We start from the raw sequence: 26449 nt of genomic DNA on the forward strand, positions 1-26449 counted from the left end.
GATGGCCGGGGCCGGCGGTTGGCCGGTGGCGCGCGGCCGCGGCGGCAGGGGGCCGGGTGTCCCTGGGGCCCCGCGGCGGGAGAGGCGCCCGGGCCGTGTGGGCCCCGTAAGTACGGGCGTGGGTTGAAATGAGCAGGGGAGCGCAGCGGGGAGCGGGTGGAGGGGAGCTGCGCTGCGGCGGCGAGAGTGGGAGTACGGGAGAGAGCGGGGCTTTGGGACTGGGTTAAATTGTGGAGGGAGGGGTAAAAGGGTGGAAGTGAGTGGTGGGGATAACAAGCTTCCGGACGGTGTTTCACTTTTAAATCCTCAGCGGAAAGAGCGAAAGGGGTTTGCTTATCTGTGCCTCATATACTGAGCGTCTGGTACATGGAGGAAACTTTGGTTTGCCTTCTGTGCCCCTTTGCTTTTAGGCAGTCCCCTGTATATGCAGGTAATCCCTCTGCAGTGATGTCTCATGAACATCAAAGGCAGGACTTGGGGATGTGACCCTGTAAATAAGTCCACTGGAACATACTTTCATTCCAGTGTAGTGTTGCTGGTATAATTGGGAGCAGTTGCATATCTAAAAGTTACGTACCAGGTAGAAGTACTTACTGTGTCAGGCTCAGAGATCACAATTCAGGAGGACAGAGAGAGGGCACTGGTATTTTTACTTTAACTAAAGATTTTTAGTGGTTTTATGGAAAAGTAAATAAAGTACCTCTTATTTTTTCCATTTCACACATGGAGAAACTGGAGCACAGGCAAGTGATGCTGTTAACTAAAATTTTCTCACTGATGAGATATAGACTTCTTGACTCATTGTTCTAGATGTTATTTTGGAGGAGCCAAAAGTGATCAGAATGCTTGAGAGGAGACTTGCAGAGGTTCATGAGAGCCCTCATTTCATGAAAATGCCCTAGGTGGGCTAGTGGTGATGGAAATGTGTTTGCAGGTCTGGAGGGGATGCAGAAATGGGCTACTAAATGGAATACTTGAGCAGATATAGTTCTGACATGACTGGAAACTCTGTAGACTTAAGATTTTCACAGCACTATGGTAGTAATAGTCAGAAAGGAGAATACATATGTTTGATTTCTTACTAATACCTGCTTGTCTCACAGAGTTAACAATGAAGATTTCTTGTCAATTTAACACTCTTTCTACCCTTTCACTTAACAGCGAAGGAAATTCCCAAGGGACAGCTGAGTCAGTTTGGAAGAGCTCAGTTTTCAACAGAGAGGATTAGAGAAAAGGAAAGTGAAAGTTTGATGTCATTGAGATGCCTAACATAAAAAAAAAAAAACCAGAACAAAGAAACATTATGATCTGTTTACATTCTTTAGCTGTAAATATTTACACTTTTAATCAGTAAGGTTGGTAGTTATGTGAGATGCTCTTTCTCCTAAGATTTTTTTTTCTGCAACTCCGTGATGATTCTGTAAGTCTTCTCTCATAAATTACAAATGCTCTGATTAAATTTAGAATACCAAAAAGCATTTCTTCAGCTTTTTGCATTATTCTGTCACTATTCAATTTATATAATGTTTCGTGAACATTTCTTTAACACTGTGAAGTATATCACCTGTCATCCAACATCCTGTTACTGAAAATGAGTTTTCTTGATAAACACTTTCATAAGTATGATTAATTATGTTTTCGATTTGTGTAGGTATTTCCTCGTCATCTTTGTAACAGCTGTATTTCATTTTTCACAAATACTTTTCAGTTGGAAGTTAGAAATTTGTTACTTCAACTTTGGAAGGCTTAGGGTTTTTCTTTTTCTCTCTGGTTTGAGTTGCCACATTCTATTTTTTCCTACATATTATTTAAAAGAGAAGAAGTTGATGGGTACTTGATTTCTATTTTTTTATTATGTGATCCTAAATCTAAGTTGCGAGAGTGAGTCTGGTGAACCTGGAGTCTGCTAGTTTGAAGGCGGTATGCCTGGAGATTCTGAAGCCTGGTTGAATTACTGCCTGCTTTGATGCAAGAGTTCAGTGAAAAACCTGCTTGTTTAGGCAAATAGGTAGTCCAGAAGACACCCAGCAGGTGTGCAAATGGGCTAGCCATTTTTTGCTTCAAAGACTGTGTTTTTTGTGCTGTGTATAAATAGGACCTTGAAAATTTTGTAAACAATGCAAGAGAGCTTCCATCACTTTTTTCTTTGTAGTTTTTAACATATTTAGGTTTATTTTTTAAGTGTTGTGCCTCTGTTTTGTTTTGTTTTTCCTGTTGGAAGTGCTTTGGCATACCTACAGTAACATGTCTTACAGCTATCATTGTGTTATATTGGTGTCCTTAAATATTTTTTAGCATATGTGCAGTGCTACTGCTGAGTGCAACAAGTGGGTAATATTTATTTGTCAGGCAGTGAATTGTGGGATAAAGCTGTCATGCATTATAATTCAAATAATCCTTTTAACAGGTATCATGATGATTCTAAATGTGTACAATTATAATGCTGTGTTCAGTTTTGGGCCCCTCATTATAAGAAAGACATTGAGGTACTAGAGAGAGTTCAGAGGAGGCCAACAAAGCTGGTGAGGGGTCTGGAGCACAAGTCTGATGAGGAGCGGCTGAGGGAACTGGGGCTGTTTAGCTTGGAGAAAAGGAGGCTGAGGGGAGACCTGATCGCTGTCTACAACTACCTGAAAGGAGGTTGTAGCATGGAGGGTGTTGGTCTCTTCTCCCTAGCAGCAGATGATAAGGCAAGAGTAAATGGCCTCAAGTTGTGGCAAGGAAGGTTTAGATTGGATATTAGGAAAAAATTCTTCACGGAACGGGTTGTCAGGCATTGGAACAGGCTGCCCAGGGAAATGGTGGAGCCGCCATCCCTGGAGGTGTTTAAAAGGCATTTAGACGAGGTTCCTAGGGACATGGTTTAGTGCTAGAGTTAGGTTATGGTTGGACTTGATCCTGAGGGTCTCTTCCAACTGAAATGATTCTATGATAAATAATAGCAAAATGTTAGGATCCAATGTTGCTGGGGCATTCAGTGCTACTCTGGTGTCCCCCTCAGTCTTCAGTCCTGCAGTTTACTTCTGAACTCTTGCAACTAATTTTATTCATTAGTGAGATGGGGAGAGGTTAATACTTGCACAGTAATGAGAAGTGAAGGGCTGGAAAGTAGCCATTTTCCCCTAGTCTGCTTCTGAGTTAAGTATCATCCCCCTCACCTTCTCTGTTGTTCCTGGAAAGAGAGCCTGAGGCTGTTTGAGCGAAGAGGAGGTTGTAGAGGGACAGAAACAATTTAACCCTGAGGGAACAGGAGAGAGGGAGTCCACATAACATCTCACCTTCAGTTCTTCAGACTCCCCAGCAAGATCTGGCGAGATGGGGATAAGAAATTAGTAATGGAGTGTGAGGAAGAGTCATGCACTGTCTCCCACTGCTCAAAATTTTACTGAGCTGCTTGTTCAAAAGGTTTAATAGTATCCTGATTCTCAGGCTTATGTTTTTAATCAAATGCTCATGGAAGTGACTCTAAAATTGGTTGTTGCTAGGTTGAACTGGAGTTGTTGGAACCGTTTCGAATTCTGTCAAACACTGTTCTAGGCTGTAACACTTCAAAGGATGTGGGAGCTCTTAAACTGTATGTCTGAAACTTTCCTCCTTCATAAAAATCCATCTGCAGATTGATTGAAAATCATTTAATAGCTTAACAAAGTCATGCCATCTACACAGTTTCTTGACTGATGTCTTTGTACTGGGCACTGACAATTTGTAATCCTTACTGAGATAAGACTGTAAAAATGTTAAAAAAAAAAAAAAATCTGTTCATGCCTAGGGAAGCTTCAACTAGAATGTGATTGCTGCAGTTCTCAAGTTGAAGTACCTCCATGAGAAACAAATAATGGAATTCTGGTTTTAGCTATGCTTTCATAATACATGTACAACTTATTAGTTTTCATTTTTTTATAACTTTGTTCATAGATACTTGTAAACTGAAAATTATAAATGTGTTAAGTAGCCACAGGTCTATACTTACCCCAGCTTCTGTCCAGTATTGCGTTAGCTGTCTGCATTTGACATTTTGGTTTAAAAATGTATTGTGAAGTACTTAAAGCTGAAATAAGAATGTGCACTGTTGTAATGTAGTGTTTTTCTCAGATGTTATTTTTTGTACAGGAGTTAAGTGGGGAATTGACAAAAAAACCTCAACACATTTCTGGCCAAAGGCGCAAAGTCTCTGACATCTGGCATCCATACTGACTGATGCCACTCCAGCAATGCAGCAGCTGCCAGAAAAAGATAGGATATTGCTGACTTGAATCATGACTTTAGCTTTCCATTATACATGAGATTCTTGTGTTCACAGAAATCTGTTTTATCATGTGCTTTTTCAGGACATTCCACTGACCTTGAGGGGAAGGTGTTTTTAAAATATGTTGTGTTTCTTTAAAAGATATTTCCGTGATAAGCAGTTAGGTAGTACAGGCTGTGCCAGTACTGTTTGCTGTATGCCTTGCTCGTCTCTTTGACTTCACTCAGCCTGACAGTGCTGTATCTTTTACAGTGAGGTCAGTGGCTCGGCTGTAGTTGTGTAACAAGAGAGGCCATTCATAAATGCATTTCTTGGCCTGAAGACATTAAATTGCATTTCCTAGCATAAAAATCAGAGTTTGTTACATCTTAGGAAAGTGAAAACTCTGCCAGAGTATTGGAGGAGCACCTGCTCCATTGGCCTGTGCTTGGTAATGATGTGTTTTGTCATTTGCAGCAAAGGCTCTGTACTTGTTTAGTAACTAAAACATAAGCTTTTCCTTTGGTAGTCTCAGACATCTTAATGTGATGTTTTAGGCATTGAGTATTTGCCAGGAGTTGGACCTCTGTTCTATAAGTGAAATGTGACAAAAATGTCTGCTACTTGCTCACTAAGTTGTCTGGAAATGTTAAAAGTAGCTGTGTATCCACTACCTAGTATTTGAGATAAATGTACACCACTGGAACAAGAGTAATGCTAAAGCCAAGATTCCTCTAGGGTCCTGTATTAAATGAAAATGTCAACTGAAATTTCTTCTCCATGGGTGAAACTGTTGCCTCAGGTTTGTCTACCTGAAGATGGATTTGCGTAGCTATAGTGGAATAGTAATGCCATGTAGCAGTGACTGTCTAGATCAGGGGTATGAAACTAATTTTCACCAGAGGCCACATCAGCCTCGCGGTTGCCTTCAAAGGGCCGAATGTAATTTTAGGACTGTATAAATGTAGGAGTAGAAGGAGGTGAAAAAGAGTTTGACATTCCTGGTCTAGATGAACAGTCAGCAAGTGTCAGTCAGTTAATCTGAGGTAGTAGAAGTCTGTAGTTAGTATTTTGGACGTCAGCAGAGGACAATGAAGCCCATGGGTATAGCTCATGGGTGCACGCTGTGGCTGGAGGTACAGGGTGGAGACTGTCACCTGGGTGTACTAGTAGTCAGAAAATGACCCACATTCTCAGAAAACAAGTACGGGTAGTCATTAAAAAGCCATATATTTCAAGCAACATGCTGGATCTTTTAAAACACTTTTAAGTCAGTATTTCACTTCAGCTAATGAAATGCTGTATTGAGTGTAGGTGGCAAGGTGTTGGCAGCAGGGGTGGTGGTGCAGGGGCAGCCAGGGGCTGCATCTGTGCTGAACACAGCCAGTTCTAGCCAGCCCCAAAATGGACCCACCACTGGCCAAGGCTGAGCCCGCCAGCCCATCTTGTGGTACCTCGGGGAAACTTCGGTGTTTAAGAAAAGGCAAAATGCTGTGCAGCAGCTTTGAGAAAGGAGAGAGCAAGAGGGAAAGGAAAAAAAAAAAAAAGAAGGGGGGGTGGAAAAAGAAAGAAACAGCTCTGTGAGCACCAAGGTAGGAGGAGAGGAGGCACTCACTGGTATGGAGTGGATATCCACCTTGCAGCCTATGGACAACCCCATACTGCAGCAGTTGGATGCCCCCTGAAGGGGCTGCAGCCTGTGGAGAGGAGCCCATGCAGGAGCAGATTTTCTGGCAGGAGCTGTGGCATGTGGAAGGGACCCATGCTGGAAACAGGTTATGAAGGGCTGTACCCCGTGAGACAGACTCACACTGGAGCAGGGGAAAAATGTGAGGAGGAAGGAGTGGCGGAGTGGAGCTATTACGGACTGACCACCATTCCCCAGCCCCCTGCACTGTTGTGGGCTGGGGATTAGAGGAGGTGGGAATGAAGGAGTGAAGTTGAGCCTAGGAAGAAAGGAGTAGTGTGAAAGCATTGTAGGTTTTAGTCTCTGACTGTCCTACTCTATTTTTAATTGACAATAAATTAATTTTTCCCTAAGTCATGCCTATGATGGTAATTGGTAAGTGATCTCCTTGTCTTTATCTTGATCCATGAGGTTTTTCATCTTATTGTCTCTCTCTGTCCTGTTGGGGAGGGGGGAAGTGAGGGAGTGACTGGGTGGGTGTCTGCCAGCCAGGAGATCAGTGACACACATCCAAAGGATAGTGGACTTCATGCAGACCAGTGGTCAGGGGCTCCTGCTTTTGTCCATTGCATTCCCTATGGAGCAAGTTGTTCAGCTCTTTGGTCATAAACCAAAGCAGGTTTGAACAGAGGAGTAGCACTCCCTGTTTGCGGTAACATTGGATGAAAGAACAATGGTGTCCCAGTTAGTGATAGGTGAAATGCTCCTATTCTCCATCCTGCATGTCAGAGTTAAAGATGTATGGAGGGTCCTCTTTCAGTCCTTTTCTGCTATGAAGTTCTTTTTGTACGAAATCAATTTACTCTATTTGCTTGTCAAGCTTTTCCTAATTTATATCCGTTGCAATCGCTTCCTCTATGATGTCCACACACACTGAGACAGTAAGTTATGTAAGATAAATATCTAGGTTATTTCCTGGTGTGTTACATATTCTTTGTTACTTCGTAGTTCAGGGATTTGGAGCTGCCAGTACTTTTCTTCTTTTGCAGTGACTATCAAGCAGTTATCAAGTAATAAATAGCAAGAAGAGTGTGGAGCCAGCACATCTGTGTGTATTCTCCGCACAACTGGAATGTTTTAGCTGGCAACAGCTGTTATTCTGGTCAGGCCCCACAAACGCACGTTGGTCTGTTGCTTTCTAACTTGTACATTTCCTCTTTAAAATTATCTGGTTTGAGACAGTTTGTGAAATGCTACCAGGTATTGCCTGGAAGTATATTATTATCCTTCTAAAATAATCATTCTTATTAAACTGAAAGCTGAGGTACTGTTTTTCTGGAGGTACTTGTACCAGGTCTTCTGACATTCTTCAATGGGAAGGGTAGGCAGAAGATCACAGAAAGTTGCTAGAAATACCGCTCACCTCCTGATCCACAAACCCCATGTTTGCATGAGAGCTGGTGGTGGTGCAGAGAAAGTACAGTTTGGGGACTGGAGCAACGAGGAAGGTGAGATGCTGACAGTCGAGATCCAGGCTGGTTTGATTTTTTTGTGGCTGACCAGTTGAAACACACAGTAGTCCTACAGGTTTTTTCCACACTACTGTCTGAAACTAAGTGGTTTTTTTCTCCCCAAAACTTCTGCATAGTCCTTATAATAAATACAACCTTTGTAGGCGTAGGCTCCTGGGGAAGCTTTGAAATATCTGCCAGCTTGGAATGTACGTGTTGCACAAAGAGTTCAAATAGATTTGAGTTACAGGAAATTAACACTTGTCATGGGGCTGTAGCTATCCTTTCTCTCCCCACCTCTAATACAATCTGTGTTAGCCACATACCCTGTGAGTCCTCAGTCCTTTCTAGGGTGTTTTATCATAATCTGTATGTTGACTGGAAGCATAAGAAAATCACACCCCTTTCCTGACACAGGTGCGTTTGTAAATTCCTCTAATGTAGGTGCAACTCTAGGGAAGGAAGTGTGTTTGTCAGCTTAATATATAGCAGCTAAGGAGGAGGCTTAGGCAGGTTGAGAATAAAACTCTTCCTGGCAGCTGTGTGCTGTACCGGAGCTCGGCCAACGTGGCTGACGCTGTGGTGCTGCTGCCCTGGTAGCCTCGGAGGGCCCCCGAAGGGCAAGATGTCAAAGGGACACCTCTGTTGTTTCCATCCTGCTGATTCTGCAAGGCCGGTAGAGGAGCACTGTGAGGCAAAGTGGTGGAAAACACACCAGCAAGCGATGACCTTGTAATGGTGTTACCTTTTGTGAAAAGACTGGTCAGTAAGCCAGGCTGGTTGGAAGACCCTTGCATAAAATACACACTTCTGTTTGTGCTGCACTGTCATCAGCAGGTATGCCTGGGCAATAATGGAGGGCACTGCAGCGGGAGCACCTGGACTTCTCCATGGGTAGGGACAGGAGGGCAGCTTGATCTGTGTAGGAAGAATGGCATGTCTAACCTTAAAAATCTCCAAATAAGAGTTCCGACAGAAATTGTGGTTTGCTTTTAGGAGCAAAGGCTTGAGCCTTTGTTTCTAATGAGATGGTTTGTTATGATAATTATTTGTATGCAGCATTGCCCCCAGCACAGTGCTCTGCTGAGATATGCCTGAGTGCCGCAGTGCTGGTTCTGCTGCACCAGGAGGACAGGAGAGAATCTGCTGTCCTGGGCTGAGACAGGAGCAGAGGGACGGGTGTGCGAGATGGCAGTAGGGACCCTCTTAGGGCTGGGGAAAAGTCAGATGTGTTGGGATGTGTTGGCTTCTTTTTTTTTTTTTTTTTGTGTGTGTGGACTCTTTCCTGCAGCATGTGAAAGGTAACAGAGGTCTCTTTATGACGTGGGGTTTCCTGTATGAAAAATATCTGCCGGTTGCGTAGCACTTTCCATACTTCTTGGAGTAACTTCTATGGGAAGGGGGGATATGGCAGCAGTCAGTGGTTTAATCCACTTGATTCATTTGGCTTGAAATTGTGAAGGTGTGGTAGAAAGTGGAGTGGAAAGGGTGTTTGTCTGAGGACTGGATTTCTTTCTTTTTTTAATAGCCTATGACTTCATTTCTCAGTGCATTTGGTGGTTTGGTTGGTTTTTTTTGGTTTTTCTAGTAGGAAGAGGTAATAGGATTATAAAAATATTGTATAAAGGAAGTGTTAAAAACTGTTAGCTCAATGCCCTACTAAAAACTAATCTGCTGAAATGAAGGAAATGCCTGTGAAAGGTTCAGGTTTAGACTCTTGTGAAACTTGAGGACTTGAACTGTTTTGCATAGAAAAGCCGATGCTATACAGTGATCTTTCAACCTTGTCAGTTGTAAAGAATTTATTTCTTTCTTGGAGGGTTTAATGAAGACGATTGCTATACTTCTTCATGATACTCCCAGAGCTAACCCACTGCTGCTTTTGATTTGGGCCTAGATAAAATACTAAATAACAGTCTGCATAGTACAGAGCTGATAAATGCAGTCTCATTGAGACAGTCTCATGAGAGTTTTTTAAAGTTAGGTTGAAGTGAATCTTTCTTGCTGCTGAACCTGTTCTGCTGTCTTTGAAATTCGTGCATAAGCTTGCACAAAAGAAACCTGTCCTTATTGTCAGTGTGAAACAGGTAGAGTCAGAAGTGGTCTGTGTAAATTAAATATGAATTTTCCATGCATCAAATGAAAGTATCTCTCTGGAGATTCTTCAGCACATGTTCCATCCATGGTGAATTGTTTTAAATACAAACATAGGAAAAATAAAATTTAGGTAGAAAGTGTCTTCTCGCTATTTTTTTTTTTTCTGTTTAACATTTTTCAATAAGTAATCACGTGAAACTAGGCTTTACCATGGTTATAATGACAATTTTTATCTCAAATATTTTTGGGGAAAAATAAGTGTTTGAAAAATAATGAGTTTTTATCAGCTCAAATTGTATATAAAGTTTTGTTTATAAGGTTACTTTCCTTCACTAATATCTAGATCAGGGCTGCCAATAATCCATCTTTCTTCTCTTATTGTCTTTGTCTACCTAGGAATTTTGCTTAGATGAAAAAGAATATTTTTGTAGAGTTTCTCAGTACCTCTGAGCTTAGTAATGCTAGTGGCTTCAGTCAGGAGGCTGGACAGATGCCCAGTGCATATGGGTAGATTGACCCTGCAGCCCTTGAGTGGGGAACCAGCTTGCATGGATGTTGCTCGCTTGCTCTGTGTTCATACAGTATGTCGGACTCCAGTGCATGTGTGTTTCTGTTTGGGAAAACCCTGAATGAAAAGGGATGGCTCTGATCCTTCTGGTTAGCTTAGGAAGAAGTCTTGTCCATGCTGGAACCCTGCGTATGATTTTGGGCTGCCTGCATAGAGGGGGGTTAAGTTAGGGCTTCATGTTTGTACCAACAGGCTCAAGGATCAGAACTGAACGCCCCTGTTCATAGAGGAGTCATACAGCACTGCATTTCTCATCAGTTCCCACAGGTAGCCTATTATGGACAGTGCTAGGAACCTTGGAGCAACCAAGTAGGGTCTGGCATATGTTTCAAAAAGCGTGGCAGGCTACAGAACTTGAGTTGGCAGACAGCTGCAGAGCACAGACACAGTTATCAGTACAGATACGATGTTGGTGAATGCAGACCATGCAGTATTTATGTGGGTCAATATGATTATGGATGTATTTGGAAGTGTATTTGTAGTGTCTATCTAGGTGTATGTCTGCATATAGATGGAGACCTTTCTCGTTTTTCATTCATTTAGGAATTCTGGCTGATGTCACATTTGGATAACTGGTTTTTCTGTTTAATTTTTTTTAATGAATTTTTTAAAAAGGATACCATGGTGTGTTTAACTTTGTGGCCTGAAGTGCTGTGCCCTTGCAGTCAGCTGTAACTTTCTAAACTAGGTCTGGTTATGCTTCACTGAGAATTTATTTCACAAGAAGAGTTGCACTTTTTGTTCCCGTGAAGTTTTCTTGGTACCTTTGATGAAGGTCAGATCTAGCTAGAGAGAGGTTTGAGAGCTAGAAGAAGGGCTTAGTTGCACCGCACGTTTTCCCTCCTGTATTTGAGGGATAGTCACCCTGAGTTACAAAGTATAGAAGAAGGAAGAACCACATTTTCAGCGTCTTGAGGATTATTGTTTTGTTTAGTATTTAATTGCATTATTGTTTGGATATATTTTAATGTCTGACTGCGTGGTCTTTTTTTCACTCCCCTCAACCAATATATCAACCATGGTTTAGGGATATCAAAGATGACAAGAAGGGCTTCTTTCTTAGAAGTACATAAGTAACAAAAGCAAGATGGGCCCATTGCTCAGTGAGACTGGAGACTTGGTTATGCAGGACATGGAAAAGGCTGAGCTACTGAATGCCTTCTTTCCCTCAGTCTTTACTAGCAGGACTGGGATTCAGGAATCCAAGGTCCTAGAGACCAGGAGGAAAGGCTGGAGCAAGGAAGATGTACCCTTGGTGGAAAAGGATTGCTTTAGAGATCAGGGAATACTTAAGCGAACTGGATATACACAGGATACACCCATGAGTGCAGAGCGAGTTGACTTATGTCATTGCAAGGCCACTCTCAAAAAATCTTTGGTCAATCGTGGTGACTGGGAGAAGCGCCTGAAGGAAATCAAATGTCACTGCTGTCTTCAGGAAGAGCAAAAAGTCTGATCCAGGGAACTATAGGCTGATCAGCCTCACCTCAATACCTCAGAAGGTGATGGGGCAGCTGAGCATTTCCAAGCACATGAAGGACAAGAAAATCATTGGGAGTAGTCAACTTGGATTCACCAAGGGCAAGTCATGCTTGACCAGCTTGATAACCTTCTATGATGAAATGACTGGCTTGGTAGACAAGGGAAGAGCAGTGGATATTGTCTGCCTGGACTTCAGGAAGGCCTTTTAACACTGTCTCACATAAGATCATCATAGAGAAGCTGTTGACGTGTGGGCTGGATAAGCAGTGAAGTGGACTGAAAACTGGCTGAACAGCTGGGCCCACAGGCTGGTTGTCAGTGGCATCAAGTCTAGTTGGAGGCCAGTAACTAGTGTACCTCAGGGGTCAATACCAGGTCCAGTCCTGTTTAACAGCTTCATTAATGATCTAGATGATGGGGAAGACTATATGCTCAGCAAGTTTGGAGACTACACCAAATTGTGAAGAGTGGCAGATACACTAGAGGGTCATGTTGCCATCCAGAGGGAGGAACAACCCCCAAAGTATTGCCAGCAGGTTGAGGGAGGTTATCTTTCCCTTCTGCTCTGTACTAATGAGGTTATACCTAGAGTCCTGTGTCCATTTCTGGGCTTCCCAGTACAAGAGAGACATGGCTATATTGAAGAGAGCCCAATAAAGGGCCATGAAGATGATGAAGGGACTGGAGCATCATTCCTGTGAGGAAATGCTGAAAGAGCTGGGACTGTTCAGCCTGGAGAAGGGAAGGCTCAGGGAAGAACTTCTCAGTGTGTAGAAAAACCTGAAGAGAGAATGCAAAGAGAATGGGGCCAGGCTCTTCTCAGTGGTGCCCAGTAACAGGACCACAAGCAATAGGCACAGCTGAAATATAGGAGGTTCCATCTGCACATTAGGAAACGCTTATTTTACTGTGACAATCCCTGAGTCCTGGCAGAGGTTGACCAGAGAGGCTGTGGAGTCTCCATCTTTGGGGATATCCAGAAGCTGTCTGGGCACAGTCCTGGGTTTAATTTTATCTGATTGGAAGTTATGAAGTGCAGAGCATCTGCTCCATTATTTCATGTGAATTGCAGAGTGACTGTTGGGCTTTTTTAAGGTTGAAGTAAATTCTGCTTTACTAATCTGGTCAGTATTTTATTAAGGCTACTCCATTACTAATGATTTTATGGATGCGTTACAACTCTGACTTTTATAGTCTGATTTTTGTGGTGGTTGGTGTTTTGGGGGAGGTTGACGGGGGTTTTTTGTTTTGGTTTGGTGGTTTTGTTTGTTTGTTTTTTCTTTAACAAGGCCCAAATGCTGATGTTCTTGACTCTGGGTTAGCTGCCTGAGTTAGCAACCCATGTATTTTAAGCTTGCTGGTGAGAGATCACTTTTTCAAATAAAGAGTTCTTAGCGTGAAGCGGTAAAGCAACATTCTCCAGAGAGGCAATGATCAAGTTCGTTTCTCTAACAGGGGAGTTTTTATTGAGGCTTAACCTCTTGCTCGTCCTTTTATTTCCAGATACTTTCCTCTTAAGTTCACGAGTTCTCCATCTTCAGTGGGGGTCATAAAAGTGACAGCTTTTCACTGTGTTTCTCAGTCGCAATCATTCCTAAGGGTACAGTTCTTTATCATTAGTTAGTAGAATCACAGACACTTCTGTGCACGTGCCATTCTTGTATCTTGGAGAGAAAAAATGAACACCTTTTAATGCACGAAGTAATAACATAAGGTAAATTGATGAGTAAATTGATTCATGTATGGTTTTCCATTTAAAATACCCCAAATATCTCCATGCTTACCACATTTTGAATGACATACTGTATTCTCCATAGAAAACATAAAAATACCAAGCTGCAAGTTTGTGAAACATGGATTATGCCCTTCTGTGTGTGTTGTGATGAGTTGACAGTGACTAATTGTGATCATGCATGCAAATTTATGCTGCTCTGTTGAAGTGCTCAAGTGTATTTTAAGCAAGAGCAACATTCTGACGCTGCCATAGAACTCAGTGAAGATGTAGTTTTAGTTATGTGAAATAATTCACACAGACAGTAATACAGTCTGATTGTATTTGTCAGATGCAAGTACTGTGAACTTGCGGTAGCATCTGATTATAAAGGAATCTTGCGAGGCTGACAAAGGAAATCGATATTTGTGAGATTTCACCTAACTGAATAGGAGGGGAGGAGAGCAGAAATAAGGTTGGTGCAGGAAGTTCAGAGTTCATAGTTTAACATCCTTGTACTTTAGCAATTTTACACCTGTGTGCTCTTCCTGTTATTTAAAACCAACCAAACAAGCAAAATAAGTATTTCAGAAGCTTGCGCTTGTGACTAATACTACCAATTGCTTCCTGGTGTTTCAATTATGTCTTTTTCCATGGATAGTTCGTTTTTAATTTTTTATTTGTGGGGAAAAAGAGCTCCTTGGGAGGACAGCCCATTTCCACTAATCTGTGCATCAGAGATAAGCAACTGTCTTAACTTATTTTTTAAGAATGTAGTCCACTTCTGATAAAGTGGGAGGCTATGAATTTAATACATTGATTTTTAGCAAACACCTGTTGATAGTCATTCCCTGCACATTAAGTTCAGTATCTGAACTTTATGTTCTCCTTTTCAGCCTGGATTAATCTATAACTCATTTGGGTTGGGTGGTGGAGAAGGTAATTCTCTCCCAATGCACCATGTTTGTGCTGCAATACTCTTGGTTTATCGTGGAGAGATTACCTCCACTTGGAGGAAGTGCTTCACCTGCTGAATAGTAACCGAGAGGCTATGAAAGGCTGCCATTTAGGTTATTCCATAGAAACTTGCAAGTAGAGTTCACATGAGCATATTATAAGGTCTTTGATTTAATCATTACAGGCCTTTATTACCTATGAGGTCCACAGTCTTTACTGTTCTCTGATCATTAATGTAGCTTATTACTGATTTCCCATATGCAACTATTGCAGAGTATAAACTGGTGGAGGAGTGGTAGATATTTTCTCTTTATTTGAATCCCTGTTTTTTCAGTGATGATACACAGTGGGCTAATAGGGTAAAGCATTTTGGACCATTGTTTGCCCAGTTGCTACAGTTGTGAATCGGAGTCCGAAGCAACTAAGCTGAAATTGAACAAAGCTGTGGTTCAGAATCACTTCTGTCCTGCAAACACCTTTATCTCATATGAGAGCTAACTAGGAAGTAATCACAGAATCACAGAATCACAGAATGTTAGGGATTGGAAGGGACCTCAAAAGATCATCTAGTCCAATCCCCCTGCCAGAGCAGGAAAACTTAGGTGAGGTTACACAGGAAGGCGTCCAGGCGGGTTTTGAATGTCTCCAGAGAAGGAGAATCCACAACCCCCCTGGGCAGCCCGTTCCAGTGCTCTGTCACCCTCACTGAGAAGAAGTTTCTTCTCACATTTAAGTGGAACCTCTTGTGTTCCAGCTTGAACCCATTACCCCTTGTCTTACTGTTGGTTGTCACCGAGAAGAGCCTGGCTCCATCCTCGTGACACCCACCCTTTACATATTTATAAACATTAATGAGGTCACCCCTCAGTCTCCTCTTCTCCAAGCTAAAGAGACCCAGCTCCCTCAGCCTTTCCTCATAAGGGAGATGCTCCACTCCCTTAATCATCTTTGTGGCCCTGCGCTGGACTCTCTCCAGCAGTTCCCTGTCCTTCTTGAACTGAGGGGCCCAGAACTGGACACAATATTCCAGATGAGGTCTCACCAGGGCAGAGTAGAGGGGAAGGAGAACCTCTCTGGACCTACTAACCACCCCCCTTCTAATACACCCCAGGATGCCATTGGCCTTCTTGGCCACAAGGGCACAGTGCTGGCTCATGGTCATCCTGCTGTCCACCAGGACCCCCAGGTCCCTTTCCCCTACACTGCTCTCTAATAGGTCATTCCCCAACCTGTACTGGAACCTGGGGTTGTTCCTGCCCAGATGCAAGACTCTACATTTCCCCTTGTTATATTTCATTAAATTTTTCCCCGCCCAACTCTCCAGCCTGTCCAGATCTCGCTGGATGGCAGCACAGCCCTCTGGCGTGTCAGCCACTCCTCCCAGCTTGGTGTCATCAGCAAACTTGCTGATAGTACACTCAATTCCCTCATCCAAGTCATTGATGAATATATTGAACAGTATTGGTCCCAGAACTGACCCTTGAGGCACTCCACTAGATACAGGCCTCCAACCAGACTCCGCCCCATTGATCACAACTCTCTGGCTTCTCTCCTTCAGCCAGTTTGCAGTCCACCTCACTACCCGATCATCCAGTCCACACTTCCTCAGTTTTGCCGTGAGGATGCTGTGGGAGACGGTGTCAAATGCTTTGCTGAAGTCAAGGTAGACCACATCCACTGCTCTGCCATCGTCAATCCACCTTGTTACGTCTTCATAAAAGGCTATGAGGTTGGTCAAACACGACTTCCCCTTGGTGAAGCCATGTTGACTGTCCCTGATGACCCTCTTATCCTTGATATGTCTTAAGATGGCACCAAGGATAAGGTGTTCCATCACTTTCCCAGGGATGGAGGTGAGGCTGACCGGTCTATAGTTGCCCGGGTCCTCCTTCTTGCCCTTTTTGAAGACCGGAGTGACATTTGCTTTCCTCCAGTCCTCAGGCACCTCTCCCGTTTCCCAAGACTTGGCAAAGATGATGGAGAGCGGTCCAGCAATGACTTCAGCCAGCTCCCTCAGCACCCGCGGGTGCATCCCATCTGGACCCATGGATTTATGGATGTCCAGATTGCTTAATTGCTCCCTAACCCAGTCCTCATCAACTGAGGCAGACTCCTCCATTGTCCTGCCTTCCTCTGGGGCCTCAGGGGTACGGGGCTCCTCAGGACAGCCTCCGGCAGAGTAGACAGAGACAAAGAAGGCATTCAGTAATTCTGCCTTCTCTGTATCTTCTGTCACCAGGGCACCCACCCCGTTCATCAGTGGGCCTACATTGCCTCTGGTGTTAGTTTTATCTGCCATGTATTTGAAGAACCTCTTCCTGTTGTCCTTGACCCCTCTCGCCAGGTTTAACTCTAAGGAGGCCTTAGCTTTCCTAGTTGCCTCCCTACATCCTCTGACAACAGCCTTATATTCTTCCCAAGTGGCCAGCCCCTCCTTCCATGATTTGTAAACCCTCCTCTTCCACTTGAGTTTGCCCAGCAGTTCCCTGTTTAACCACGCAGGTCTCCTGGCTCCCTTCCTTGACTTCCTGCGCGTCGGGATGCACTGATCTTGAGCTTGGTAGAAGCAGTCCCTGAATGTTAACCAGCTATCTTGGGCACCTTTACCTTCAAGCAGCCTTGCCCACGGGATTCCCTCCAGCAACTGTTTGAAAAGGCCAAAGTCGGCCCTGCTGAAGTCCAGGGTTGCAATTCTGCTCGGTATTCTGCTCCCACCACAGGAGATTCTGAACTCCACCATCTCATGGTCACTGCAACCAAGGCAGCCCCCCACCTTTACTGCTTCGACCAGACCCTCCTTGTTAGCGAGGACGAGATCCAGCAGCGCACCTCTCCTAGTCGGCTCCTCCACCATTTGCATCAGAAAGTTATCGTCAATGCACTGGAGGAACCTCCTAGACTGAGGCTGGCTGGCTGAGTAGTCCTTCCAGCAAACATCAGGGTAGTTAAAATCCCCCATAACAACCAGAGCCTGTGACTGTGAGGCCACGCTCAGCTGCCCATAGAAGGCCTCATCAACTTCCTCACCCTGATCTGGTGGCCTGTAATAGACTCCCACAACAGTGTCACCCCTGCCAGCCTGCCCCTTAATTCTCACCCACAGACTCTCAACTCGCTCCTCAACCGCACCTGGACAGTACTCTATACATTGTAGTTGCTCTCTCACGTAAAGAGCAACTCCACCACCTCGCCTGGCTGGCCTGTCTTTCCTGAAAAGGGCATAGCCATCCATGACCACATTCCAGTCATGTGAGCTGTCCCACCATGTCTCTGTAATTGCCACCAGATCATAATCTCCTGACCGAACGCAGGTTTCTAACTCCTCCTGCTTATTCCCCATGCTGCGCGCATTGGTGTACAGGCATTTCAGGGAGCGAGCCGAGTACACCGATTTCACCCTAGGGGCCTGGGGGGCCTCCCGGTCTTTATTGATTCCAGTGTGCTGCCCCACTGATGCAAGACCAGCTACAACCCCATCCCCCTTCAAATCTAGTTTAAAGCCCTGCAAATGAGCCCTGCTAATTCCTGTCCCAGCATCTTTTTACCCCTGTGGGATAAACCTTTCCCACATATCACTGACCGGACTGGTGTCTTATAAAACCAGCCGTTATCAAAGAACCCAAAGCCCTGCCTGTAACACCAGTCCCGAAGCCAATCATTTACGGACTCAATTTTTCTATTCCGTCCCACATCATCATCCGAAAATGGAAGGAGGGAAGAGAAGATAACTTGAGCCCCAGACTCTTTCACCATTTGTCCCAAGGCCTTGAAGTCTCTCTTCATTCCCCTCAGACTACGGGATGCCGCTTCCTCCCCATCTGTCTGGAAGATCAGTAGGGGATAATAGTCCGTTGGGCGCACCAGTTTGGGGAGGGCCCTGGCGATGTCCCTGATCCGAGCTCCAGGTAGGCTACAAACTTCCCGATGCTGAGGGTCAGCTCTGCATATCGGGCCTTCTGTCCCTCTCAGAAGGGAATTGCCTACCACAATTACCCTTCTTTCTTTTTTATCGGAAGCAGTCTTGAGGCGTGGAGTCGATCGCCTCTTCCTATGTGAAATGCTGGGCTGAAAGGCACACACCGATGTTTCAGCTGGCAATAGTCAAAACCAAAGGTTATCCTGCTTACTACTCATTAGTTGAGCTCAGAAATGGAATTATTTAACTCAAACTGTATCAATATGATATTTCTGCCATCACCTCTTGGGCGCTATTGCCGCTAATTTATATTATTACAGCACGTCTGTCAGCAAGACTCAGCAAAATGTAGGAAATAAAAGTCATTGCTGAGACAAAATATATCACAGAATCACAGGAAGTTAGGGATTGGAAGGGACCTCAAAAGATCATCTAGTCCAATCCCCCTGCCAGAGCAGGAACACCTAGGTGAGGTTACACAGGAAGGTGTCCAGGCAGGTTTTGAATGTCTCCAGAAAAGGAGAATCCACAACCCCCCTGGGTAGCCTGTTCCAGTGTTCCGTCACCCTCACTGAGAAGAAGGTTCTTCTCAAATTTAAGTGGAACCTCTTGTGTTCCAGCTTGAACCCATTACCCCTTGTCTTACTGTTGGTTGTCATCAAGAAGAGCCTGGCTCCATCCTTGTGACACCCACCCTTTATATATTTATAAACATTAATGAGGTCAGCCCTCAGTCTCCTCTTCTCCAAGCTAAAGAGACCCAGCTCCCTCAGCCTTTCCTCATAAGGGAGATACTCCACTCCCTTAATCATCTTTGTGGCCCTGCGCTGGACTCTCTCCAGCAGTTCCCTATCCTTCTTGAACTTCAATTGAAAATCTCAGCATTTTTGTCTTCCATTCATGTAGTTTTCCCATTTAATTTCCTTCTACTTACTTTTTATTTTCCTGTTTAGTCAGGGGGGTTTCCTCCATGCCTGTGGTGGAGCGTGTTTGAATTGATTCTAGAAACATGGGGAGATTCTTAACTAGGTTTAACCCATTTTCTGCTTGAGCCGAATTTAAACTTTTTGATTAATTTTTTAAATTGTGAAACAGTGATTACTCTCATCTGTTTTCCTGGGTAAACTGGAGTGTTCTGTTTGCTGCAAAGTAAACTCCACTGTGCTTTTTCTCTCTCTAATTAAGATTTTCCTCTTCCCTCCTTTCCTGTTGCTTTTTCACATCTTAGTCCCGTTGCCCTCATCTGCCTGCATTCCCAGTAGTGCATTTTGCATATTGTTTCAGTACTTCAGCTATAGCCTACAGCTGTCGTGAGGAAAAGCACAATAAATACTGCCAGGATACATAGTATTGGTTGCTGACAGCAGCTACAGGAATACTTAAAACAAAAAAACACACCCCCCCAAAAAAAACCAAACCAAACAACAACAAAAAACCCCCACCAAACAAACAAACAAAACCAAACAACAACAAAAAAGAAAAACCAACAATGAACCAAACGCATTAAAACAAAACAGTATTTGGGGTTTATGGAGATTATGATCTTGCAGGTCCCTAGAGATAATGTGATCAGTCTTAGTATGAAAAACAGTGGAGTGAGTCATCCATTTCATCCTCTAGTTTTAAAATACACAGGACCACCATGCTTTTAAAAAGGTGATGAAGTTTTTGTAGAACAGATGTGTCAGATGTCTGCCTTGAGGATAAGAAGCTGGAGAATCTCCCTCCATTGCTGCCCTCTCTGTTGTCTCTCTGGATTAATGAATTATCTTCTGAATACCACCAAAGGTGTGTTAGGACAGCTGTTCACTAAACCCAGAACCAGTAGGAAGGCTACCAGGTCAGAAGAAGGTTTGTATGTTTAAAGTGACCCCCTTTTGGGGGAGTGGAATAAATAAGGGGGACAAATCCTTGCTGTTCTTGCATTGAGCTCCAGGCTTTGGGATATCTACATTTCTCTATTAGTCACTGTTAATAGCTCCATCTGGTTGCGTTCTGGTCCAGGCTTGTTTGCAATACTTAGGATAAAGTTGCTGAGCACTGCAGAAGGATCAGAGACTTGAGAATTGGTTTTACAGTGGTGGTGGTACTGTCACCAGTGCTCAGTCAGTACGTGTACGCTGTGCTGTAAGTAACAAAGGTTGAGTGACAGGTACCAGAAAGAGAATTAGAATCAGAATAGTTTGGGTTGGAAGGGACCTTCAAAGCTCATCTAGTCCAACCCCCCTGCAATGAACAGTGACATCTTCAACTAGATCAGGTTTCCAGGTGAGCTGGTGCAGACAGGCTCATGTGCACGCTGCTCAGGGTTAGCATCAGCTGGCATTTGGAGCAGATTCTCAGAAAGCGTGCCCCAAAATACTTGGGGTGGGCTTCCTCTGGACTGTGTGTGGTGGTTCTGAGACATTACTGTTTTCTCCGTGTATTTTTAATACAAGACTGTATTGCGCCTGCCAGAGTGGTGGTGGTACATAGCATGATGTTAAGGCTGAATGTCGCTTGTCCCACAGTTGTGGTGAAAGGAGTATTGAGTGTTTGCAGAAATGTGACTTCTTGGGGTAGCTGTCAGCAGGGAGAGCGGTGATCCTCTAGGGATATGTGAGACCTCTGCCAGCTGATACTGTAGTAAAAATTCATTGAACAGGTCTGATAAGGTGGAAGGAGAAAAAGGTTTCTAGTCCTCTCTTCTGTTGTCAGTGTTGCCTGTATAGGAGAGAGAGAAGTGATGGAGGCATGGTTTTACCCCAGTATGTAAGTGAATCTACCAAGGATAGCGCATAAGCTGGATACTGTTTTAGTCCTTTTAGCATTATAAAAATAATTACTTTCAGAAATAAGTAATCAAGCTTACCTTATCTGTGAAATGTGTTACTGACTGCCCCTCAAAGTTGCTTTCCAGTTGTTTATTACAAGCTGACAGTAGAAAGTACTATGTGCTATTAGCATGCAGCTTAGATTTGCCGATCCTTTTGATCTTTTTAAATTTTACTTATTTATTAATGTTATAGTTGTCCTGAACTGTGTAGATTTCTTTATTTTGTAGGTCAGTTGGATGTTAGGTGTTGCTCTGTGGCTGGTATTTTCTTTCCTGTTCTGACAACAGAGTTAATGGATATCAACAGAAAAAAAAATATAGTTCTGTTCGTTTTCAGGTTTCCTTTGAAGAGTAGTACAGACCCATGCTGTCAGTATTGTACAGGCTATTCTGATGATTTCCCATGTGGAAAATCAGGGGGAAAGGATGTAAATGAGAGCACTAAGCTAATTTTTCTGTCTCTCTTAGAACAATGAGGCAGAGACCCAGGTGGTCTCCAGTGTAATTTACCTAAGAACAGAAAGAATTCATTGGAAAATGTGGTATTGGGGACCAGGAGACAAGGAGAGGAAGATTAAGAGGAACTTGGGCTTTCTCTTCATGTTTGTTTCAGTGATTCTGTCCTTGTGTTCTTCAAAACCAGAGAGGGGAAAAAAAAACCCAGCAAAAACTACCCAAAAAACTGTGGTTATTGGTATGACTGCACGTCTTTTTTTTTTTTTTTTTTTTTTTCCTTCCCCCTTCTTGTGAACCTCTCTCTCTCTTTTTTTTTTTTTTTTTTTTCCTCCCCTTTTTTCCTTGTAAATAATGTTCTCTTCTCTGGTATAGCCTCTCTTTGTTTTTTCTGTCTTCTCTGTGGTCGAGGTGGCTGTGGAGATCCTTCGCCATCAGTGGTGAGGTCACTGGAAACTCCTCTCTCAAGTCCTTGGAGCAGCGCTGTGTGGTGCGTGTGGATGGAGAGAGCAGGTTACCCCCTCATTATCCCCTCTGTGTAGTGCCTGCCGGGAGGGACAGCTGCTGGTCATTCCCAGCAAACCCTGAGAAATTCTGGCAGTACATCAAGTATTTCATCTTGTCAGTCTTAGGTCTGGTTCCCCCATAATGTCCCTGTGAATCAGCAAACTTTTCCAGAAGACACTTGGGCTAAACTAGTGGGAATGTAGAGTTACTGTATTCCTTTTGCCAGCAATATCTCTCCTGGGTCTCAAATGCATTTTGAAAGCTGGTATAAAACAACCTTCCATGTTTTTGTGTTTCATCCCTCTGATGCAGCCTATTTTGTGTGCATTGTCTTTAATCACTGCCTTTGCTTCACTTAGCCTTAGTCCTTGTTCTTCTCACAGGTTGCAATTTTCTTGTGTGTTTTCCATATCAAAGCTCTCTTTTATTAAAATTTCATTCTTTCTCTGCTCTGAGGTGATAATAACAGACAGAAATATTAGCATGGTAACTTGATACTATAACGGCAGTGAAAGGCTGTATGAAAATGGAGCTCTTGAAAGAGGGCAGGAAACAGAACAAAGGATCAGATCCTCACAGGCATAATACTGAAAAACTGAACCTTTCCCTTGAAAAGCAGGAAGATTTGCCTCCTGCAGCAACATGTGAGAGGGCAGTATAGGGCAAAGACCCTCAAGGTGGTACTCGCAGGCAGCAGACACAGGGGAACAATTTCTGATGCCGGTCAAGTATTGCGGGGTTCACACTGTGGTGTGCAGGGCAATGCAGCATCAATAATACTCTCTTTCAGAAGAAAACAGTTTAATTCTGCAGTGAGTCATGTGGTTTTCATTTTGGTGGGGGGAGCTGACTTGACTTATAGCCAGGAGAATCCTTTGTCTTGCAGCCGTTGTTAATTTTGGTAATAATAGAAGTAGTAAAGCCTGTGTATTGCCAGGCACTGTACACAGACATAATATGGGGTAGTGATTGCACTTTCTGATCTGAAGGGAGGGGGTGGGGGAAAGACTGGGAGTGGAGAACAAAATGGGAAATTGATTTGCCTAAAATCATGCGGCTGGTTTGTGGCTGAGCTAGAATCAAAGTTCACTGACTTAGTTTATGACCAGTAGTTCACACGTGCTGTTTCTTTCTTGTTTTGCCATAAGTTCTTTTCATGACATCTGTGAAGGCACAGCAGTGGAGGGCAGTACAAACCAACTCGCTCCTTCCTTTTTTTCTTCATCCAGGTTAAGTCGTATTTTCTGGCATTTGAAGAGCAAACAGCACCGTGGCTCCGTGAATTGCAACAGAGCAGGAAGCATGGCAGGTCTTCTTACCTCCAGCCTTCCTTCCTTACTGTGACGCTCTTCTTGGGACCTTTGGTTGCGTCCCCGCTGGCTGTGCAGTGACCTGCCTTGGCGGTGGAGCAGAGGAAACAGTTTGTGGATCAGGGAGAGCCATGGCCTTGAACTCATATGTCTTTCACCTCTTCTACAAGTTCAAAGTGTTGGTGCTTGTCACTTTGTGTTTGATGGTGCTATGGGCCATGTTCAGTTACTTTGTGGACTCCAGACAGGAAATTACTAAACCTAAGAGCATGGTGGATGATTTCAGAAAGATAACTAGCCTGGAGGACAGTCAAAAGGAAGAGAAGATAAAATCAGTTGTGAAAGTTCCCACGGTGAAGTCATTCCAGGGGCACTGCCCAGCTCTTTCTCCGTACCTGCGTAAGTGATGGTGCTTTCCTCTCCTCTCTAACAAGTTACATCTGCTTTGGTACTGCTGACTTGATTTTTTTTTTTTTTTTTTTTTTTTTCCCCTAGCTGTTTAACCGTTAAGACACTTTTCCTGTGAAACAAATACAATGCAACCAGTTGCAGTAAGCAGTTCTGGATGAAGAAGTTACTTGTGACACAGAGTGCCTTTTGCATTTATTTAGTTAAACTATCTTTATCTCAACCACAAGTCTTTTCACCGTTCCTCAATTTTTTGCATTTTCATTATTAGATGTATTTTTGTGTCTGTCTTGACAACTGACGGGCTTCACTGCTGCATTGGGGTTAGCACTACTTATAATGAAGGTTCAAATAGGTGACTGTTTCCTTGGCTTGGCCGTTTTTATTAGCCCACTTCTTTTTTTTTTTTGTCTCGGTGTTGCTAGCAGCACTAGGCTTCTGCTTTGCAGTACCATGTCATTGTCATCTTCCTCTTCCTTTTTTGTGAACCTGATTAAGGATTTGTTTGAGAAGCTGGATTCTTCGTTCTTCCCTGATGAAGTCAAAAAAGCTCCTGTCTAGCTGCACACTAAGACATATTTGCTTAGGCAAACGCACTGCGGCTGCAGCCATCACAGTTGCCTGGTTTTCTGTCATGGGTTTGCTGAGTCCAAGTCTGGAGGGGCTGGAATTATAGCTCAGTGCAAGAGAAGTGATGAAAACTTCATTTAGCTACAGAAAGCCTTGGTAAATTTTATTGTATAAATTTATAGCCTTAAGCCTGTGGTGCTTTTTTTTGTCATGCTTTAAGCAGAGATGACTTCTCACAGCCACAGTTCTATGTCTCTTTCCACTTTGCTCTTCTCTGCTTTGCCTTGGCAGCTGTTTCTGACCAATCCTCCTGCAGCAGAGTGGAACTTCTCTCAATATTTTTTTTTAATACATTTGTTTTTATCATCACTATAATCAGTTTAAGCAACTAAACACTCAATACCCTCTCCTTCCACTGCCTTCGTAATGTCCTTGTAGCAGTACTTTTCTCTTGGAAAGGCAGGGAAACCAATTGGGGCTTGAACCTGAGTTTCTTGTGCTGGTTACAGAGTGTCTCATTACATGACTGGACTAGCCACAACCAGAAACATCTCAGGAACACTTCTTATGCTTCTCTGACAGGAGGTGCCAGCAAACTCACCTTCAAAGCATCTCTCACACTAGAAGAAGTTGAAAAGGAGAACCCTCAGGTATCCAAGGGCCGATATCACCCTACAGGGTGCTCAGCATTGCAGCATGTGGCCATCCTCATCCCACACCGCAATCGAGAGAAGCATCTGCTGTACCTCTTGGAGCATCTCCACCCCTTCCTGCAGAGGCAGCAGCTGGACTACGGCATCTACGTTATTCACCAGGTGAGGCAACTGTGCAGACTTGTGTTTGGGTGGGGGTGATGTTGGTGCTCTGGAGTTTGAGGAGAGGCTTGCTGCTGCCTCTGCTGTCCGACATGAGCCCTCCAAGCCTGCTTTGGACACTTCTGCTTGTTGAGGCATGCAGCTGTGCATGCAGCCATTGCTGGTTGCACTGCAGGATCTTGGCCACTGTTAGCAAAGCTGGGAAGTGTTAACAAACAGTGTCTCTAACCAGTGTCCGTTTCTCAGTCCAAGTAACTCACTGTTCCTGAGTTAGCATTCAAGGTGGGCATGTTTTGCCGTACTACTGCAACTCGCTTCTCTTGCAGTGTACATGTACGTAACTAGGCTGACGCATTTTCTGTCTTTAAATTTGGAGGTTTTTGGATTGGAGGTCTCGGTTTGCGTCTAGCTCTTCTCTCCCATCATCTGCTTACTCACTGTCATGTAAGCTGGGTGTATCATGTGGTTGTACTTATTTCTGCTCTCTCAAACTAAACATGCCAGCTACTGCTTGTAGGTACTTCACTTGTCCAGCAAGGACTGTGGGAAGAAATAGTCATGGCAGAGCATTTGGATCTTGAAAGATTTAGTAATGTCTTTATTTGCATTATTGCTAGGTCCGCTGAGTCAGTGGCTAAAATTCGAGCATACAGACATGTCACATTGTCTTTCATCTAAGGTGCTTATGTTCAGGTCACATGAGCTAAAAGCAGTATAGATTTCTCTTTTGTAAGATCTTGTATTTTTCTTGATCCTTTATAGTATTTGCTTTCTTTTACTGTCATTTACTTAAGTGTTTTGCTTTGACTCAGAATAGATTTTTCAGACAGCAGGAGATAAAGATAAATTAATATAGTTTCTCTTCCCTTTTGTTTAAAGAGGCTAGAGTCAATCAGTAAGAGGCAGTGCATTCTAGGTGAAAGCTTACACTTTTGCTGAATGACACGGCACAACAGCAACAAAAATCATGGCAGGATATATACTTTCAGTTGGAATAGACTGTTCTTTCATTGTTTAGTGTCATCATGTGGCCTGTAGAGTAGAAAAAGTGAGGCTTTTTTCTGCATTTGTATGTACTGTAATTGTATGTATAATGGCCCGCCAACTAGCAAGCAGTAGTTACCAATAAATCATTGGGAGAATGGATGTATGTTCTTCATTTATTGCAATACGTGATCTGGAGAGCAGCAGTTGTCATGTTAGCGAAAAATAATACAGAAGTAGGAAAGTCTTGTCTGATGTGAGCAGTGATACTGAGTCTGAGCTTGGTCTATCAGAGTTTTTACTTGGAAGATGGAAACTTTTGCTTAGCCTTTCCATTTAGACAGGCATACCAAAAGACTGGAAAGTGGGTCTAACAAAACTCTCTTTTATGGCAAATCCATTTTCACTCTCCATTGGTGATGCCATTAGTTGTTTCAAGAATCTTTTGGGGAAAGAAGTAGTTAAAACCAGAACTTAACTATTTAAAATACAT

General features: G+C 43.5%; 1 protein-coding gene across 1 annotated transcript in view; it reads left to right on the forward strand.

Annotated features, from left to right (window-relative positions):
• Positions 1–26449, forward strand: part of B4GALT4 (beta-1,4-galactosyltransferase 4) — a 39080-nt gene continuing 12631 nt past the window's right edge. Inside the window, exons 1-3 of the mRNA XM_065644368.1 lie at positions 1–106; positions 23099–23578; positions 24740–24972. Of these exons, the coding sequence (XP_065500440.1) occupies positions 23311–23578; positions 24740–24972 (501 nt within the window). The 5' untranslated portion in view covers positions 1–106; positions 23099–23310. The remainder of the gene's footprint in view (positions 107–23098; positions 23579–24739; positions 24973–26449) is intronic.

Source organism: Caloenas nicobarica, chromosome 1 (genome assembly GCF_036013445.1).
Source record: "Caloenas nicobarica isolate bCalNic1 chromosome 1, bCalNic1.hap1, whole genome shotgun sequence".
In the NCBI taxonomy this organism is placed as follows: Eukaryota; Metazoa; Chordata; class Aves; order Columbiformes; family Columbidae; genus Caloenas; species Caloenas nicobarica.